Here is a 19,374-nt window from a genome sequence, read left to right on the forward strand (position 1 = left end):
GGTCTGAGGACTCTAGCTGAAGACATTAATTCCAAGCTGTGAAAGCAGCTACGACAATATGTAGACACCACATGTATCGTAGCGGTTCCCCATCACCCTTTGCTTTATTAAACCAGTGAGCTGCTTTTGGTCTCACAGCTGCACTGTTGCTGGTATGTGGATAAGAAATACTCTGAATGAGCTGTTGTCTGAAAAGCTTACCTGGCTAATGACAACTGCTAGCTCTCTGTATTTAGTTATTAATGCAGCCTGTACTGCTAGGCAGCTATGATCCCAAGCAGATCTGTGTTGAATTTTGTCAAGGTGCTGCTTAAATAATCCTTATCTGCAAACGTAATGGTTAGAAGGGTTGAATTACTGGACCAACTAGATCAATGATTGCTACTGTGTAATCATTGTTTCTTTAAGTTCAGCAGTCTTCCTTGGCTTTTGTAAAAGCAGTAATAAACCGAAGTCTATTTGCTGCTAGGAACCCGCCGATAGGCTTGGTGACATCTCAAACACTTGTGTGAACTGTGTGCAAAAAGCCTACCTAAGAATTGAATCTGATTTGCATCTTGGTCATTGGGGAGATAGAGACTTTATAGTAGAAATAAAGGGTCTTGTAGTTCTGGGGCTGTGTTTTTTCTCACATTCAGAGGATAGGCCAGATACTACTAATACTTGAGGCTTAATCCATCCATGCTGATGAACGGAATGAGAAGTAAACCTGCATCTATTTCAGTGCTAATTTTAATCTTCAGTCCTGGCTACAAATTGCAGTCACATTCAGAGCCTATGTGTTACAGGATGCACGGTAGCTATACGTACTCACCTAGACTTAAGCTCTTGAGTTGCTTCAGGCAAGCTCAGTAAGTCACTCAGCTAGGCCTCTGGATTCCTGCGGTGGCTCGTTAGGTCTGGAACAAAGCTGTTGGTTCCCGACGGGCTTCCTTGTTGAGTCCTTGTTATCGTGTGCCCCAGAGGGGCAGTTCTGCAGCAAACATGAGGGAACACTGACCTGGAGAGACTGTAGGGGTGTAGGTCTGTCGTGGTGCATACAGTCTATACTGTGCATTGGGAACACACACTTTTCCCTACAAAATCCCAGCAGATCAGAAACTATAATCTGTAACTGCAGCAATAAGGCTACTTCCCTCCTCTCCAGGGTAAAACACTGTTTCTAATAGTCCTTTATAAGTAAGGAGCTCTGTACTCTCCTCTCCAGGATGTAAGCATGAGGCAGGCAGTCGCTTCCAGCATCCGAGCGGCTCCCGAGTCACTAGCTGCCCCACTGGGCCTCAGCCATGTGCTAGCCTGGCCAGATGTAACAACAGATAGATTAAGTGAAGTAGCCCACACCATCAGACTTTCAGGAATATCTCTGAGCATGCCCTCCACTTGTCCCTCCCTGCAATCTCCTGGAGTACATTACTCCTGTGGCATCAAGATGTGTGCTGTCAGGTCCTCACCACCACAGGTATTGTAAGAATTGTCTTCTGGTCGAGGATGTGTGTGACAAAAGGTGTCTGTGCCCTGGCTACTAGCCAGCAGGTGTCAAAGTCTGTCCCTGCTCTACTGCTTGTTGCCGTGCAGCCTACTGATACATGCACTCTCTTGCTTCAGGTCTTAAGCAACATGGGAAGAGAAGACTGAAGTTCCATCATGATCGGAGGCTTATTCATCTATAATCACAAAGGAGAGGTTTTAATCTCTCGAGTCTACCGGGATGACATTGGGTAAGTGCTTCTGTTGCATCGCTGGTCTTTGCATTTCTGTCTCATTTTGGTGTGGACAGCAACCCAGAGCTGCTTTGTTCTGCATTAGCTGTGCATGCATGTAAGACTGCAACTCAACTTGCTGCTCTAGGCTTAGTTCAGAAAAAAAAAGTTTGTTAAGCCCTGGTCACCTACAGGTGGTAGTAAAGGGTGGCCTGCAGGCAAACCTGGGACTTTATTTTGGATGGTAGAAATCTGGCTGTTACTCCAAATGCTTCAGCAACATAGACTGCCACTGCAGGAGTCTACCAGCCTCACTGTAATCGTTAAAACTTCATGGGAGCAGTAATGTGGGAACTGTCTGCCATGTACTATAACCAGGGCTCTGAATTAGTCTCAAACACAGATGTCTAGCATCAGGTACAGGCATGCAGAAGACTGCCTGTGGTCTTGGAAAGTTATGTCTGCAGGCAGTCTCGTAGTAACCACGGCTGTACATTAAAGCTGGCATTCTGTCCCCCAACTTTGTATGGCAGCCTTGTATATGAAAAGCTTACATTCATTGGGTAATTAAAGTTGTGGGAAGTACTGAAAGCCTTCAGTAGATTGTAGGTGTCTCGTTGCACTTCACACAAGTGTTATGATGCTCACTTAGACTGGATCTGTACAATCCTTAGGCTGTTAGTTCCCAGAAGGGAACTTATTAAAAATTTGGTGTCTTATAGGCACTGGATAGTGCTATAAGGAGCCTGATATCAAGTGATGATGCTGCTTGGACTGAAAATCTTAAGTGGCTTTCTTGCAAAACACTGCTCTTCCTAGCAGGTTTTCATTAACGTTAGGCGTTAGGTAGAAGTTAGTAATTGAAGTTAACAGAGTCAAAACATAGCTAATGAAAGCATTGCTGTGGTAAGTGTTAATTGAATGTCCAATGGGAGAGATCCTTCTGGCCAGTTCAGGAAAAAATAGTTTTATGAGCTCTCTACAATGAATAGTGGTAGGATGTGCTGTGAAATAACTTGTTGCCATGAATTACAAAAAACTGTCAAGCTAGTCTGCCTTCAGACTGCTCTAGTCTGAAGAGTGTGTCCCTTCTGGTTATGGATTGTCTAGTGGAGGTTAAAAGTTGAGGTAGAACTAGTAACTAGTCAAGGTTTGCACTGTTTCATTGATGGAGTAGCAGTCAACACAGTGTCTGTAATAAGGCTTCACCTGATGAACTTTAAATCTCTTGTTCTAAGTCAACTAAGGCAAAGTAAAGTAGCTGTTCTAAGGTTGACTAAGTTATTCCAGGACTTCCACACAGAGCTGAGCCAAGGAAGCATTGTATTTCTCAAGCAGAAAACTGCTGGCTACAAAGTTTTGCCTCTCCTCTGCTGTACTAACTCATTTCAGTCTTCAATACTTGTTAGCTGAAGCTCTAATTGCTTCAGAGCAATTCATATGTTAGATCTGACTTTGTAAAGTTCCCCTAATGAATAAGTATCACAGTGACTGAGCCAAGCCAGCCTGGATTATAGATAAATTTTGAGAATATGTTGTGTGGGGTGCTAGGGACACTGTTACTGCATTTCTGGCAAAATTTTTTTTTTTGAGGCTTTCAAACTTAAAGCACTTAAAGATAGGATTGTGCTTGAACTGATGTTTATTCAAGAACACCTTTTAATTTAAAGGACACTCTGGCTGTGGAGTTGCAAACTGGGGAGTGAAGTAGTTATTTTTAATGTAGTGATCTTCTATAGCTTTTTATCGTGGCTCATTCCTCTTTTAAAGCGAGTGACTTGTGTTCAGAACGTGATAAAGTATTTCCTGCCGGCTGGCCAGGCGAAATTAGTAAATGGGATTTCCTGCCTGATCCTGTCTTAACTTTTTCATTTGGCAAAAGGTGCCAAAAAGATTCAAGTGTTTTCTCTAGGACTTCAGGCGTCAGTGTTCCCTTGAGTGAAATCCTCCATTTGGTTCCTGTGAAAGTGTCAGTCTTGTGACTTAGGTGGAGCTGGTGCTGTCTGTTAACCAAGCTTGCTCCCCAAGGTGTTGGATTCCTTTTGAAACAGGCCTTCAGATCTGGTTTGGAATTTTTTAGATGTGTAACCTTATAAAACAAGCTGTCTTAAAATGGCTATATCTCATCTTGTGGTATAATCAAGTAACTGAGAATCTTCAGTGGAGTTGGATATCTGCCATTTGCTATTCTGAACACTAGCATCAATACCAGGTCTACTTAAAAGCTTTTAGTATCCCAACCTTCAGAGGAAGGTAGAGAAAGAAATAGCCATGATACTGTAGCTCGTACTCAACTCTGTAGGAGTTCTGTCTCTAACCAAACCACCAGATGATAGATTTCTAGAACACTGTACAGTTTTTAATTCCTAAACGACAGACGTGATGTGCTGAGGGCTGAGCCCATGCAGCTTGTTGGGAGGTAGGTTGAATGGGAAATCGGCGTAGCTGCTGCCTGTTTCATGTGGGCTCCGAGTGAGTGACCCTTAAGACTCCTTGGTCTTGGCACTTGCCACTGGCATTCTGAAGCCTCAACCTATGTGTTGGGAGAGATTAAAGGTTATCTGCGGTTATGAGAACTCCTCCCCTTGCACAGGTTAAAGGTCTAAATAAGCACATACTAGCTCAAATGTTAATGAGCAAAGTGATGGTCAATGAAGAAACCCTTCCCTTGACTTTGTTAAAGGCAGAAAACTTGGACTTTCTTTGCTTGCAACTTACAATGGCTGTAGTGCATGTAGTGCATCTGTCCATACAGCAACTAGCTGCATGCATAAGCAGCCTCTTGAAGAAGGGGGCGGGGGGGGAAAGGCAAAGCACTATGCATTTAATTCAGGATACCATGGAGGGCTCTGTTGTGATCTTCAAGTGCCTTGTTCTTCAGTGACATAGTCATTGGGAGAACCTACCTGCATTTAAGAATGTAGCTATTTAATAAAAATAAGCTATTTGAAACTGAGCAGCTTACATGACAAACTGCATGCACTTTAAGCGTAATAGGCATTTGGTTTCTGAGCTTCTAATACATCGCTTCAGCTTCATGGCTCTTGATACTTAACGAAAAAGTGCAAGCTGGATAGAGCAGTGTCTGAGTCTGCAGGATGTGCCATCTCTCTCCAGATGTGCTCCAGCTCTATCAAACTTGCTGTATTTCCTGTTGGCTGGACCAAGCCAGAAAGCAACCCAAACAGCTTCAAATAAGTACTGTCATAGAAATGCCCGCTCAGATTTGTAGCCCTGTTCTGAGGCAGACTGGGAGGAAGATAACTGATACTTTACAGTCCCCAGGCGATGCCTCAGGTTGAAGGTTTGGGGTTTTTCCCCTCCAAGGCCTGCTACATGTATTAGCAGAGCAGACTGGGTATCACTGATGTGATACGGATGCAGCTCATCTGGACTAAATGCCCACTTAGCCCTAAAATTCAGCCAAACACAAGTCTGTCCGTGGTGGCAGCCTGACCACAGCATGTCAGCGTTGTGCCTTGCGAGGGCTTCATTGCTGCCACAGCTTGTTACTGTCCATCCAATACCACCTTGGCCTTTTGTGCCCAGGAGCAGGGGGAGGGGGTGCTGTTTGGTCTCTCCTTATCTCTTTGGATTCATTGTGCCTTGTGTGTGTGTTTCTAACCCTTTCTCTTGTTGCTGTCACTCCTCCTTTCTCCGCTGGCGCCATTTCTGTCCATCCCATCTCATTGGCTGCTGTAGCAATAGGTAAGAGACGCGTGGTAGGCTATGACTGGCACTGCACAGTGGGCAATTGGTGTGCTAGAAAAGCTTCACTGACGTGAGGCTTCTCCTCTAGCGTGCACCAGTCTGATTGCTGGTTCTGGTACTAGTTCTAGCGGGTTAGAACTTGAGGCTGGGAGGGCTAATGCTCCAGAACAAGCTGAACTTTCCTTGCAAGGCTTACTGGAGGGGAGGAATGGGGCTTTTAGATACTGCTACTTTATAGTAGATTAAATTACTTTCTTATGGAAAAACTAAGGTAGAAATGAAATACTAATTTAACTCAAACTTGCAAACCTTCTGGGGCAGTAAAACCTGAGAAGTATTTGAAGGCCAGAATTTTGCTTATGGGGGAGCATGTTTACTGATGAAACTTCTGCATATGTACCCAGACCTTCAAGGAGCGAACACCTGCTGCGGTAGCATATGTTCCTTTGAATATCCTTTGCTTTCAAATTTGGAAGTGTCTGCTGGATTGTTGAAAACCCTCAATGCTTCCAAGCATTTGTATGCCTGTATCCTTGCTTGCGAGGATATTATTATTGTCTGCTCTCAAACTTGATGCTGCGGTCAGAAGACCCACTGTTCTACGGTCTCTTAAGAGCATGAGTAATAAAGCACAACTAGATGAGTCTTGGCTTGGTGTGTAGACTATTGCTTTAAGTCTTGGTCTTGGCATATAAAGCACTCAGGCTTCTTTCCTTTGTTCTTAGGTTTAGTGGACTTCAATTTAATTCGGGGAGTTTATCCTGACTTGTAGCTATGGGAATAAGGAAACTTCAGTGTGGAAGAGTTGGCATCCAGAATGCCACTTCGATATCCCTGTTTACCCAGGAGGGATTTGTTCCCTGTCATTAGTGTGTAGACAGTTTGGATAAAGATAGCAGCACCTAGGGGAAGCTTGCACAGCACCTTTTTGGTACTGTGCAGAACATCTTTACTGTAAATGGTACTGGACCATCGCGTGCACGTAATGCAGTGCTGCTAGCACGTTGCACTGTGGGGACCCTAAGTCCACGTGCAGGAGACCTGTTCTGAAGCCTAGCAGGCTTGAGAGGACATGTGTAACTGGAAAGCCAAAAATATTCGTAATCCTGCTTGCTGCTTTGAGCCTGTCCTCCATGGTGCCTGGGGTATGGAGGTGAGGTGGATCTGAGAACTAAAGCTCCATTTCGTGGTATACCTGGGCACTGACTTTGTCAGGTGACCTGGGTAGGTTTTGCTGTTTTTTCCTCAGTGGTTGTCTGGGAGGAGCTGCCATCCACCGATATCTTGGGAGACTACAGCTTGCTTTGGGACAGGAGTATGAAGGCCTGGGCGTGCAGAGTAGACAGTAACTAGGTGTTTGGCCAAAACTGGGCTCTTATTTGAGCCAAAGCTGCTACTGCGTTTGTTCCCAGCTATGGCAATCAATCGGGAGTGCTAGCAAAATTAATTGAAGGGAAGGTTCCTTTGCCATCTGACTCTACATGGAGGTTAGCTTCTCCTTCTGACTACAGTTGCACTGTAGTCCAGAGCTCCTTAGAGACTAGTAGCCCTCTCTCTCTCCTTTAGTTTGTGCAGAATTTAATGTCTAACTCTGCTCAGAGCCTTCACTTGTCCCTCTTGAAGACATCCCCAGGCATCCTTTCTAAGTGAGCTTGGTGTATGTAGTTCAGTGTTTGACTGTAATCGCATAAGCAGAACTGTGCAGCCAGCTTGTTTTCACGTATGCTATGCTAATTTATCTTTGGTGATGATCTCGTAGGCGGAATGCCGTCGACGCCTTCCGCGTCAATGTCATCCATGCACGGCAGCAGGTACGCTCGCCTGTCACCAACATCGCCCGCACAAGTTTCTTCCATGTCAAGCGTTCCAACATCTGGCTGGCTGCTGTCACCAAGCAGAATGTCAACGCTGCCATGGTATTCGAGTTTCTTTACAAGATGTGTGACGTGATGACTGCCTACTTTGGGAAGATCAGTGAGGAGAACATAAAGAACAACTTTGTGCTGATCTATGAGCTACTGGATGGTGAGATGTTTCCCTTATCTGTTACATGATATTGCACTTGGCCATTCTAAAACCCTTAGCTTAGTTTGATGTAGTAATAATCCTTGAAGTATTTTTAACGTGTGACTGAGTTCAAAATTACTTGTTCTGCTTTCTAATGCCACCTCTACTGTAAGTGTAGGTAACATCTCAAGCCCATAGCCTTGTGTCGATTGTGGCTCACTTTGCTGAAGTGTTGGGAGCTGTGCACTTGTATAAATGAGGCAGCTGGTACCAGACCTCAGCTTCTGAGCAGATCCTGTGTAGATGTAGGACTATCATTATACTGAGGTGTATACAGAGGGCTATCATTAGCACCCCTAAAGCCAGCCATCCCAGATAGTGCCCAGGTGGCTCTAGACCTGTATGGTAGCAGTCACCCCAGGCTGCAGTTGGTTGCCACTTTTGGGTTGCCTCTTTGGGGCAGTTCTGAGAAAGAAGGAAATCCATAAAACCCAACCTGCTGTGTCCCAGCCCTACCTCCCCCAGTGATACAGCTCCAAATTTCACCATAAAATAATAATACAGTGTCCCTTTAGCTGCTCGTGATATCAGCCTGCCTGTGGAGATTGCCCTTGAGCTGTCCCTGTCTCACATAACATGAGCACTTTGTATTAGTTATGCTTCAGTTTGTTTTTCCAGACAAAGCATCGCATGTGTGTGTCCTCGGATTCTTAGCCAAGGGTCACAGGTTCTCTGTTCCCTCTGGGCAGATCAAGAGACTGCTGTTTCTCTGCTTTGGTCAGTCACCGCTGTCTCCTAGTAGGCACAGTGAGATCAAAACCTGCCAGTGTAGTGTTACTCAGTATTCATGTTAGTGGTCTTCTCTCCCCTCTAGATCTCTTGTGGGTTATTCCCTTCCTCTTTGAGGGGAGTGGGTGTTAAGTATGCTAGCTGTCTGTAGTTAACATCTGTTTCTCTCCCACACGGATCATCCTGCAGTGCTACTACTCTGCTGTTATTTTTTTTAGGTATTGATTTTTATTACATCTTCATACGAAAATCAAAACCTAAAGAAAATGCTGCAAAGATAGGTTGTTCTGCTGTTGAATAAATCCTCTTTATTGTCCCTTGGATGTTTTTGGAAAAACTCCTCAGTGTGCCCTGTGCACATGGCTAGTCTACTTGATATTTAGTCCTGAAGTGCAGCTGTATTTAAAAACTAGCAAATTCATCAGTTGGACAGCTTTCCATCACCCCTCCTCTCCAAAATATTGCACAGGGAAGTCAATTTAGCAAGGCTGTTTCTTTTCCCTTGGTATGGAATGCTCCAGCAACTTATCCAGGAACTTAGTTTGTAAGCAGTGTCTGTGTACTAACTGGCTCTCTCCTAATAGGAATGGTTAGCATGGTTGGCATGTTTATACCTTGCAGCTCTGAACTAACCTTCTTTTACCCTTCTGTAGAAATCCTGGACTTTGGCTATCCTCAGAACTCTGAAACAGGGGCCCTGAAGACCTTCATCACTCAGCAAGGCATCAAGAGTCAGGTAACCAGAGGAATTTGGGGTACAGCGCTGCTCTGCTGATTAATTTTCTGTAAGCCTGTTCAAGAAAGCACGGTCTTAATTACCAACTAACCATTTGACCTGTGCTGACTGTAGGTGCCTGAGTAGATTGAGAACGCCCTGGCAGGGATGTAGCTCAGTGGCATCTTGTTCTGGGTGTCTCTGCGCTGCTGTGACCTCATGTTCCCTGGCGCATGGTAAGATGCAGGAGGAAGGGCCCTGAGCTAGGATAATGCCAGTCCCTTGCATGTAAACGATTGCTGGCTTCAGGCTCTGCTCTGTGTCAATTTCTGACAGAGGATAAACAAATCTACCTGCTGAACCAGAAACAGCTCTTCTGTGTGTGATTCTCGCTGAGCAGGTCTGTTCTCCACCAGCCTTTAGTGCTTTGAGCTGACAGGATTTCATGCCTGTCTTGTAATGAAGTATTCTTCAGCCTTGTGGATCTTGCTGTCGGGAAGCTGGTGTTATTCTGTCGCTGCCTGTAACATCTTTGCAGACCAGCGTCAGTACAGTCTGAGCTTTCTCATGTTAGAGATAAGAATCTCTGCTGTGCATTTGGCACAGTATTAACCCTTGAAACAAAGTTTACATGGAGGTAGAAGATAAAGGGCACCTGGGGAGAAAGACCCTTAAGTTGGACTGTTCTTGGGAATGTGTTTTAAACTAGCTCTAATCCTACTCCAGGCCACAGTCCTCAAAACTAGGCTTCCCATCTTGGACAGCTCATGCTCAACCTCTGAAACCAAAGGACTGTTATAGTCACTGTTTCTCATGTCCCCAAGGAATATTGCTCACCTTGTCCATCTGACACAGCTATGCAGCTCATAATGAGGACTGAGCCTAAAACTCAGTCCTCTCCCCTGTGTAGCAGGTGAGTCAGGAGAAAAGCTGGGAGTCAGTTCGTACTGAATCTGTTTCCAGCAGAGATCTGGGTGAAACTTCAGCCCCAAGGTACAAACAGAAGCAAAGTGCTAAACAAGAGCCTGCCTGGTGACTTCTTGTTAAGGATAAGCAGAGCTTAAAGTCTCTGGAGGCTCTGTTTCAACTCCATTCATCAGCACTGACTTCCTAAGAACTCCTTTGTAAACTTTTAACAAGACCAGCTGCATCTCTCAAGAAGGAGGTGAGAGAGAAGCTGCCCCTGAGCAACGTATTTCCTGCTAGAACAGCAAACAGTTTTTTGCAAGAGGGCACAAATACATCAGTGGCCAGATGTGAGTGCATCCGGTGTCAGTCCCCCGTCCCAAGCCCTAGTGTAAATCGCTCTGGCCTTCTGCAGTCTGACATTTTGGGCAGTCAGCACTCAAGATAGCTGAGTCAGCTCCCGTTCCTAGGAAAACTCAAAACTAACCACCACCCTCACTTCCTTCCCTAGCTCTTTTTTTTTCTGCTTTTGTCTGTTTTAACAAACTTTTATGCTGTTTGTGTGCAAACCACTGTCACAGCATCTTGCTTCATCCAACACTAGGTTTAGTCCTTCCCTTACAAAGAGGAGTTTGGACTTCAGCTTTACATAAGTAGGCAGTTATTCTCCTCTGTGTTGGAAGTTTGTGCAGCCCAGTTCAAAAAGCAGAAATAATCCTTTCTAGGCACAGTATGGCAGGGGCAACAATTGAGACGGTACTTGCCATATTTCCTTGTCTGCTCTCTACTCTGGTACATCTAGCCTCCTCCTTCACTTACAGCCAGTACATTGGGCCAAAATCTGGGACTGGGTGGTCTGTCATCTCTGTGCCCTTATCGCTGCTTAGTTCGTGGTGGTGCTTTCCTTAGGCTTGTGTCCTGCTGAATTTAAGGAGCAAAATCCACAGTTACGGCAGACTTTCCAAACTCAACTTTTTGACTTTGCTCTCAATGAAAGATTTGAGGTGTACTGAGCTGCTGCCCTCTGAATGTCCCCCCTGTATGGCTACAATGGTCTTTCCAGGGCTGGTGATCTTGGAAAACAAGATCTGCTTTATTTTTTTTGAAAGTAGGTCCGATATTGCTGCATTGCTTGCCAAGGGAACTACCCCTGTGCTCTGGGAATGGGGTGGTATAGCGCACAAATTTTAAAAGGTGCTTGTGTGCAACATTGGTTTCACTTCTAGTCCCTACCCATGAAGTAACCCACTACTCAAATAGTAGGACTGCAGGCCATGCTGATGTCCTGTATCAGACCTGATGCAGGCATTGGCTCAGATGTCTTCCTCCAGCAGAGGCTAAACCTGCTCTTACCCCTCGAGGTGGAGCTGTGCTCGGTTCTCACTCTTCAGATCCTGTCTGCATCTGTCCAGACTTCATTAACTAGCTAAATGTTGTCATTTTCTTCCCCTCCAAAGTGCTTCTGGGTGTGTGAGTTGGTCAACTCTTAGTTACGGTGTTATCCCAAACCTTAGACATACTGTAGTGCTAAAATGCTAGTAGTACTTTTTAAAAGTGAGGAGAGGGCTGCCACCAGCTGCGAGAGCCCAGGAAACCTGCTGGTAGCTGTGCCTTTAACCTAGTCAGCATGCTGGCAGCTGAGTACAACAAGTTGGATATTCTTGTTCCGTTTTGGCTGACTGACTTGTCCAGCTCAGGGAAGCTCCCAGTCCTGAGAAATTTCAGACCCAGGTGCCTTCAGACCCTCCCTTAGGGGACACTCCTGCTGCTGGCTGATCTCAGCTTCAGCGCTCCCCAGGCGTCTGCTTCCAGATCCATCCAGTCACTTTCTGTAATGACCAGTAGAGGTTCATGGCACAACTCCTGTTGCAGGGGATGGGAATGTCAGCACATGATCAGCGTCCCTTTGGAAGCCAGAGATCTGGGTATTATATCTACATGTGCCTCTCATTCCTCTTAAGCCTGAACAAAGCATTGAACAAGGCAGATAAGGAGGCTTTTTTTGTGGGACAGAAAAGGGAGGTACTTTGTACTGCATTGAGCACTTACCTAGGAAGTTCCCAGGGGAGTGTAAAACTCTCTGCCTCTTAAACGTTACAGTAGTGGCTCTGCTTGCTCAAGGAGTGACCGTGTCTGTGGCAAGAGCATGTGTGAAACCAAGCCCCTGCTGGTTTAAAGCTGAGATCGTGTACTGCCACCCTGCGGGCCCAATGCAAGGCTGCTGGGGCAGGGCCCGCTTCCGCATTCTGCAGTCGTTCTGGTGGAAGAGGCAGAGTTACCAAGGATATAACTTTATACAGGGCCCAGACTTAAGGTGCCTGCAGTCCTGGGTGCCTCATACTTCTCATAGTCTGGGCATCTCTGCCATGGTAAACGTCCAGGGCTTGCTTTAGGAGCAGCAGCATGAGGAGTCTGCTCTGCGAAGGAACATTACTGGGAGTGGTATTTGGCCTGTCTGTCACGCCCTCTGCTCTGCCCTGTATTTGCATGGTGCGTAATGGGCCAAGTCTGAAAAGCCATTTCATTGCTAGGAGTACTGGGTTTCCTGAGGGGAGTAAAGGTCAAAGACCCTCATCTTGTTTGTGCAGATTAGCTACCTAATTAATGATGAGCTGGCCTGCTTTGTTCCTGTCCTGAGGTAGCCTTAAGCCTAACCTGCCTCTTTCTCCCTTCCTCCCTTTTCTTGCTATTGACCTGCTTGCCTGTTAACCCTGTGTGCACCACACTTGCTGCTATACATCTACTTCTTGACTTTCTGCGTGTGACTGGACCGTGCCTGTAGCATCAGGTAGGAAACCTCCCTGTGCCTCTCAACACAATCCTCAGTGCTTAGAGCCTGGACGCGGTTAGATGCATGTTAGGTCAGTGTTGGTGTGTAACTGTAATGAGTGCAGTCATTAAGAAGCAGTCCTTGGGGACCAGCTGTCTCATGGCCCTAGGGTTTCATGTTGGATAAGGGTGTGAACTGGCCTGTCAGCTGCTTCTCTGCTGAACATGGATTGATGTGACAGTCTGAGACATGATTTGAATGTTATCGGTGGAGCCCATGCCTCCCTGCACCTAGATGTAGCCTACAGGACTAGCTAACAAAATGGAAGAATCTTTCCTGCTGTCGTTATGACCAATTTTTAGTTAGGCATAGGATTTGCTGTATTGAGGGGAGAATGACCAAATCACGGGGTGCGTGACAGCACCCATACCTAAGTGTCAAAAGCAGTCGTGTGTATTAAATGGCAAGCGCTTGCTCTTAGATTTAGAGGAATCTTTCTTAGTCTTTGAGGTTATCTAGAGGTCTAAGATGTCACTTCTTCCCTTCAGACTAAGGAAGAGCAGTCCCAGATCACCAGTCAGGTAACTGGACAGATTGGATGGAGACGTGAAGGGATCAAATATCGTCGCAATGAACTCTTTCTTGATGTGCTGGAGAGCGTGAATCTCTTGATGTCCCCCCAGGGTAAGTAGGAGGTGTAGAGCTGACATTCTTCTCCCTTCAAGTTTGTGAGTGGGGATTTGTGTAAGTGTTCTGAACTGCACTCTTCTCTACATCAGGTCAGGTTTTGAGTGCCCATGTCTCTGGCAGAGTGGTGATGAAGAGTTATCTGAGTGGGATGCCAGAATGCAAGTTTGGCATGAATGACAAGATTGTAATTGAAAAACAGGGCAAAGGGACTGCGGATGAAACGGGGAAAAGGTAAGAGGCATTGGGGTAAAAGCCACTTGCCACCAGGGACTCTTATAAAAGGGCAGCAGTTAGTAGCTTTTCTGATCTGACAAAGCTCACCTCTTCTTCCCTTCAGCTATTACTGCTAATTTTTCCCTGGGTAGGTCAGTTGTCATGACCTGAAGGCCTCAATACAGAGGGCTTCTCTGCAGCAGGGCTAATGTGAGCAGGTGGAATGTCATCTTTGGTGTCTGACTTCACAGCTATACATGGGCAAGTGCCAGGAGCTCTTCAAGTATTAAGATTCAAACATAGTGTTAAGTGTGGAGTTTTTGCACCTGGAAACATTTCCCCAAGATGAATTCTCCCAGAGCTTGTGTCTCTAGCAGTTCTAGTCAGTGCAGAGACTCTTATTCATGGGATGCAGTAGCAGTGCTCCCAAGGAACAGCGAAGGAACCCCTCTGACCATAGCCTGCTCTCCCCAGACTGTTCCCACAAACTAGAACAGCTGACAGACTAATGCTGGGTAAGCCCCTCCTGCTGACGTACAGGTGGTCAGTGGCCATATGGATTCGAGGCTCATCCCTTCCAGGAGCGCAGCTACCTTCCTTCCCAGCTGCACCTCTGACAGTACCCACATTGAAGCTGAAAACAGGTCTTACGCCTTTTCCAGCCTTCCTGCTTGGGGTGAAGAGATGAAAGCAAAGGGACTGCCACTTTTCTCTCACTAACCATTTGTGACTCAACTGTGTTTCTCTTGGTTGTTTTTTTTTTTTTGGCTGACCCCCAGTGAATTGGGAAGGTAGATAAATCTGCTTTAGCTGTGTGTGCACTCTGCTCTCCCCTTGTCTCTTGCTTTGTGTGACTTGTGCATGTAACTCAGATCTCAGACACTTTCCATGATGGTTCCTGTAAATGGAGCTGAGCTGCTATTTGCCTTTTCTCTCAGAACCAAGCCAAGAGCTATCTCTTCACTGTCACCTTTAAGCCATCTTTCCTGTACCTGAATCTAGCTAGTAAAATGGATGAGCCTCAGGTGGCTGCCCAGTGGGGATATGCTCTAGTGAAAATGTCATCTGTGTAGGCCTCTGAAGAGTCAGTAATGCTGTCCAAAAGCCTCTGTGCCGTGAGTGCCTTTTCCTGTAAACGTGCTATTTTCTTGAGTTACAGAAGCAAGATGGACAGGGACTCTTGCTGGGTGGTTCTCTGGTGGGCAAGAGCTTGGCAATGTCACTGTCCAGAAGCATTTAGTTATGAGGTTACCAAAATGGACAGCTGCTGCCATTGCTTTTTGGTATCTAGCATATGGCAACATCAAACCCTGAGTAATGCAGCCTGAAACCTGGAGCAGTGCTAGGCAGCAGGGCTTTCCCAGCAGTGTTCCAAAGGAACAGGAACTAGTCAGCTAATGTTGGCTGTCTTCAGGGTAAGATTAGGAAAGACTAACTCCCACTTATGAAGCCCAAACTACACTACTGGGTTGTGTAACTAAACAGCCAGTCAGCCTGGGGTCAGTCTGCTTCCCATTTGTGCAGTAGTGGTGATTCCTAGGGCAGTTGAACCTATCTCAGCACACCTGCATGGTTGTCCTGTTGCTCCCAGCAGTTGAGGCAGCCTAGATATCACAGTGCTACATTCTGCCTCTTCTGTTGCTACTGCCTTCTCATTTTCTGGTCCCTCTCTGTAGCTGAAAGTTCTTGGCTGACCTCAGGACCTGTAGCAAGGAAGGTATTCTCAGGGACTAGAACCCATCACGAGTTCAGTGCTGGCAGGTTAGGGTAGCGCATCTAGATGGACAGACGGTAGCTGTGTAGATTTTTAGAAGTGAGAGATATAAACTTTTATGGCATAATATTGTGGTCTTTGGCAAATCGGTTCAGAATCGAGCCACCTGCTAGCAGTATGGAAATCAACAGCTGTGAAGAGATTTATGAACAGGAAGACCCCGAACCTGGAATCTCCTGGCTGTGTGGCAGTGGGATAGCTTTGTGGACAGGAAAGTGTTTTCTCTCCTTTGAACTGTGCTGCAAGAAGACTTGGGCTAGCAGAGTTGCCTTTGCAGTACTGAGGTGTTGCTTGCAGGCAGACCCAAGTGTTGTGTTGCTGGCTATGACAGAAGGGTGCTCCTCTAATCTCTCTCCTCTTTGGGGAGAGGAGGGAGAGAATTCTTTCAAACGCGCTTCCTGAACTATGATTTTCGTGGTGGTGAAACAAGGAAAGTCTGAGCCAAGAGGCTGCTGTTCCCTACATCTCTCCCTGCCTCCCCATTTCCTGGACACCTGCGATGGCAACGTGCTCTGTAGAGTAGTTTCTGCCTGCACAGACTTTGACTGCACCAAGATACCAGGGCTGCAGCTTGCACTTGTTTAACTGTGTCTTGTGTTTTTAGCGGCAAACAGTCAATCGCCATCGACGACTGCACTTTCCACCAGTGCGTGAGGCTCAGCAAGTTTGATTCTGAGAGGAGCATCAGTTTCATTCCACCAGATGGAGAGTTTGAGCTCATGAGGTACGGTGGTGGGGGATGAACAGGCTGGTGTTGACATCTGCTTGCTGCTACAGTGGTGTTGCTCTCAGGCAGATTTGCAGACCTGGAGCATGTAACAAATGTGCATTTGCCTTCTTTCTTTTCAAAATAGAATCTGTAGAGTGTCCCAAAAATCCTTCTGTTACAAGTGTGGTAGAAGCCCAGCTCATGGTTTTCTTTGCCACAACCATAGTGTTGGATGTGGGTTTCCTTACCTCTTAGCTTGCTGTATCTGTTTTTTTAGTGCTTAAAACTGGTGTCCTCGAACAGGGTCATTGGCAGGAACCAGATATAAAACTTGGGACTCAGTAAACCATCACTGCCCTAGGGCAGCACAGATTTTACTGCTGCTTCCTTCTGGGATGGCTCCATTTCTGGCTGATGTTTCTAAGCTGTTGCCTGTATGCAGAGGTTGTCTCTTCAGGAAAGTGGTACAATTCGGGACCCTAAGGGAGTTAACTCCTCAGAGTTCACTGTTGCTTCCATCCCTGCAGATACCGAACCACTAAGGACATCATCCTTCCCTTCCGTGTGATTCCCCTGGTGCGGGAGGTGGGTCGGACCAAGCTGGAAGTGAAGGTGGTGATCAAATCAAATTTCAAACCTTCCTTGCTGGCCCAAAAGATAGAGGTAAGAGAATAAAAACCTATGGTCTTTTGTGCCTGGGAATTGTGCCTCTGCTTTATGTCACCTGCTATGGAGTCCTCACAGATGAGTCCTCAAACTTGTACAGAACTAAAAGAATGAGCTGAATGCCCCACAGATGTGTGGTGCTGCTGTCCAGTGGAAGGGAACTGTTGTAGAGTAGGGAGGTGGAAGTTGTTTTCAGTTGCACAGCCACCTTGGCAGAGGCCTCGTTCCCTGCAGCAACTGCTCACTTAATGTCTTGGCCACTGTGAAAAGTTCATGTTCTTTTGTCTGCATGATCTGATGGTATGTCAGACAGGCAGCAGGCTATGAGCTGTGTAAGACAGGCTAAGGGTGGCTTTGCAGCTTAGTCCCCTTCTGGGAAAGACTTGCTGCTGCAAAGCCAAGCTGTCCAGAGCCTGGTGCAACTAGACGTCCCTGGCCAGCCTGGCATCCTTCCTGAGCTCATCTGCCCAACACTAGCCAGGTTTCCTGCAGCCTGAACTGGAGAGCTCTGTCCTGTTCCTCGCTGACTGTTGTGGATTCTGAAAATGTGTGTGAACCTTTACTTCAAAGCAAGAAACCGGAGAGCTAGCCTGGGGTGCTTTGTGGTAGCTGATGTTCTCTGAGCCGTGAGATGGGAGAGGGAAGGCCAAGGGGTCCAGGACAGGCGGTCTTCCCCTGAGACTGCACAGAGTGGCAGTCTCCTTGCCCCAGCTCACCAGACTCTGCCTTCTAGGTCCGGATCCCAACGCCCCTCAATACCAGTGGAGTGCAAGTCATCTGTATGAAAGGGAAGGCGAAGTACAAGGCCAGCGAGAATGCCATTGTCTGGAAGTAAGTGAGCGTGTTGCGTCTGGGGCGCTACAGGGGCGGGCTTGGGGAGGCAGAGTCTGCCCTGAGCACATGTAGTGAAGGGGAGAATAAACTCGGGCACCTCCTCACTTCTGGGCTTTCTCTGGTAGGATAAAACGTATGGCTGGAATGAAGGAATCCCAGATCAGTGCGGAGATCGAACTGCTGCCCACCAATGACAAGAAGAAGTGGGCTCGGCCCCCGATCTCCATGAACTTTGAGGTGAGTCCCTGTCTGCCTCCCAGGGTGCAGCTAACCTTAGAGAAGCTTTGTCAGTCCAGTCCCTTCTGTCCTCATGGGAATTACAGAGGTTTGAGTGCTCCCTATCCCAAGCTGCCGTGTCACTTTGTAACACGAGGCCAGCCACGTGGCAGAGCTAATGGAAGAAAACTGCCCTTAAAGCCACTGTAGTCTGTCACTGCATGCAGGGAGTAGGGAAGGGAATAGTGGCTCTTGGTGTCCATTTCGAAATGCATGCAGGTCCTCTGGCTTTTGTGGATGGAAAGCATCTTACCCCTCTGTTCCAACGCTCTCCATTGCTTTTCCCTTTCTCAATAGGTCCCGTTTGCCCCCTCTGGGCTGAAGGTGCGCTACCTGAAAGTCTTTGAGCCAAAGCTGAACTACAGTGACCATGATGTGATAAAATGGGTGAGGTACATTGGCAGGAGTGGGATCTACGAGACCAGATGCTAGCCCCAGCAGGCTGGCGGGCTCCCTCTTCTCCAAGCCATCCTCTGCCTCTCCTCAGTCTTCAAGTACATTCAGCGAAAACATCTGCCTGGCCCCTCTACGCAGATTGAAAGCCCCTGTGGCTCACCTTGGGAGCGGACTCGCCTGCCTGTGCTCGGTTACCACCCACGCTGCAGATGAAGTTCAGAACCCAGTCGCGCGCAGGGGTGCAGTCAGCCTCCTGCTCCCCGTCCCAGGGTGGGGAAGGGCTAGTCTAACTCCCATTCTCTCGTGATCTTTCTAGGGAATGTCCACCATTAAACTCCTCTTCTGTTGGTGTCTCACTACTTGCATCATATCCTAGTATTTTTGAAGTTCTTGTGCATATGTACTCGTAGAATAGACCTAAACATAGACTGGACAAATCTGAGTTGAAGTTACCCTGGCTTCTGTACTAGCTATTGCTGTTGTGGTAGATGTCGCTGGCCAGTCTGAGATGCCTGGGGTGGTGAGTTTGTCAGGCCTCCACCCGGGGAGATGGTGGGCTCACCGGATCTCACCACCACCTTACATTTCTTGCAAAGTCGTCAGTATAGAGTCCTGCCGTGGGAAGGTTTGTGACCAAAAAGGATGAGGGTTTAGACTCTTGCTGGTGTGTATGTGGGTGGCACAGCATTTCAGGTCCTTAGAGCACTTACTCCCACGCGCTGCTGGCTCGAGCCAGTCTGTCCTTTCCAAACGAATTGGAAACGTGGCCCCTCTGCCCCAGGGAGTGCGGGTCAGCTGAGCTCTGTCAGGATGTGAACAGGGTCTGTCCTCGGGGAATCTAAAATGCAGTTGGCAGTAAGAGCCCCCTGCCCCAGCCTGCCCTCTCCACACTTCTACCAAACGCTTCTGGGCCATAGGAATGCTGCTGCTACCCACAATCCTGCTTCTGGTAGTGTGGTCTCCATTTTGTACACTTTGTGATTTGTCCAGCTCTGAATCTAATAAAGTATGTAGAACGGAGAAGCTGCCTGCGCTGCTGTTTGGGACTTGTGGTGCAAGAGCCTGGGCTGTGCTCTGGGCCTGTGCCAGAGTGTCTCGGGGCTTGCTTTTGTTGCTTCCCCAGCCCTGGGGTGCCTGGGGGTTAGGTGGAAAGAACAAGTGGTGCTTTTGCTTCCAGCAGTGCCAGTGCTCAGTTCCAGCTGCTGCAGCTCCCTGGGG

General features: G+C 47.2%; 1 protein-coding gene across 2 annotated transcripts in view; it reads left to right on the forward strand.

The window, feature by feature from the left end:
* AP2M1 (adaptor related protein complex 2 subunit mu 1) overlaps positions 1–18,512 on the forward strand; it is a 28,016-nt gene extending 9,504 nt beyond the window's left edge. For both annotated transcript variants that reach the window (XM_075157250.1, XM_075157251.1), the window contains 10 exons: positions 1,606–1,718; positions 7,171–7,436; positions 8,861–8,943; positions 13,147–13,282; positions 13,378–13,519; positions 15,880–15,999; positions 16,512–16,647; positions 17,384–17,481; positions 17,610–17,721; positions 18,058–18,512. In XM_075157250.1, coding sequence (XP_075013351.1) covers positions 1,645–1,718; positions 7,171–7,436; positions 8,861–8,943; positions 13,147–13,282; positions 13,378–13,519; positions 15,880–15,999; positions 16,512–16,647; positions 17,384–17,481; positions 17,610–17,721; positions 18,058–18,192 — 1,302 coding nt within the window. In that variant the 5' untranslated portion in view covers positions 1,606–1,644 and the 3' untranslated portion in view covers positions 18,193–18,512. The remainder of the gene's footprint in view (positions 1–1,605; positions 1,719–7,170; positions 7,437–8,860; positions 8,944–13,146; positions 13,283–13,377; positions 13,520–15,879; positions 16,000–16,511; positions 16,648–17,383; positions 17,482–17,609; positions 17,722–18,057) is intronic.
* Positions 18,513–19,374: the final 862 nt, after the last annotated feature.

The sequence above is a fragment of the Calonectris borealis genome, chromosome 9 (assembly GCF_964195595.1).
Source record: "Calonectris borealis chromosome 9, bCalBor7.hap1.2, whole genome shotgun sequence".
Lineage (NCBI taxonomy): Eukaryota > Metazoa > Chordata > Aves > Procellariiformes > Procellariidae > Calonectris > Calonectris borealis.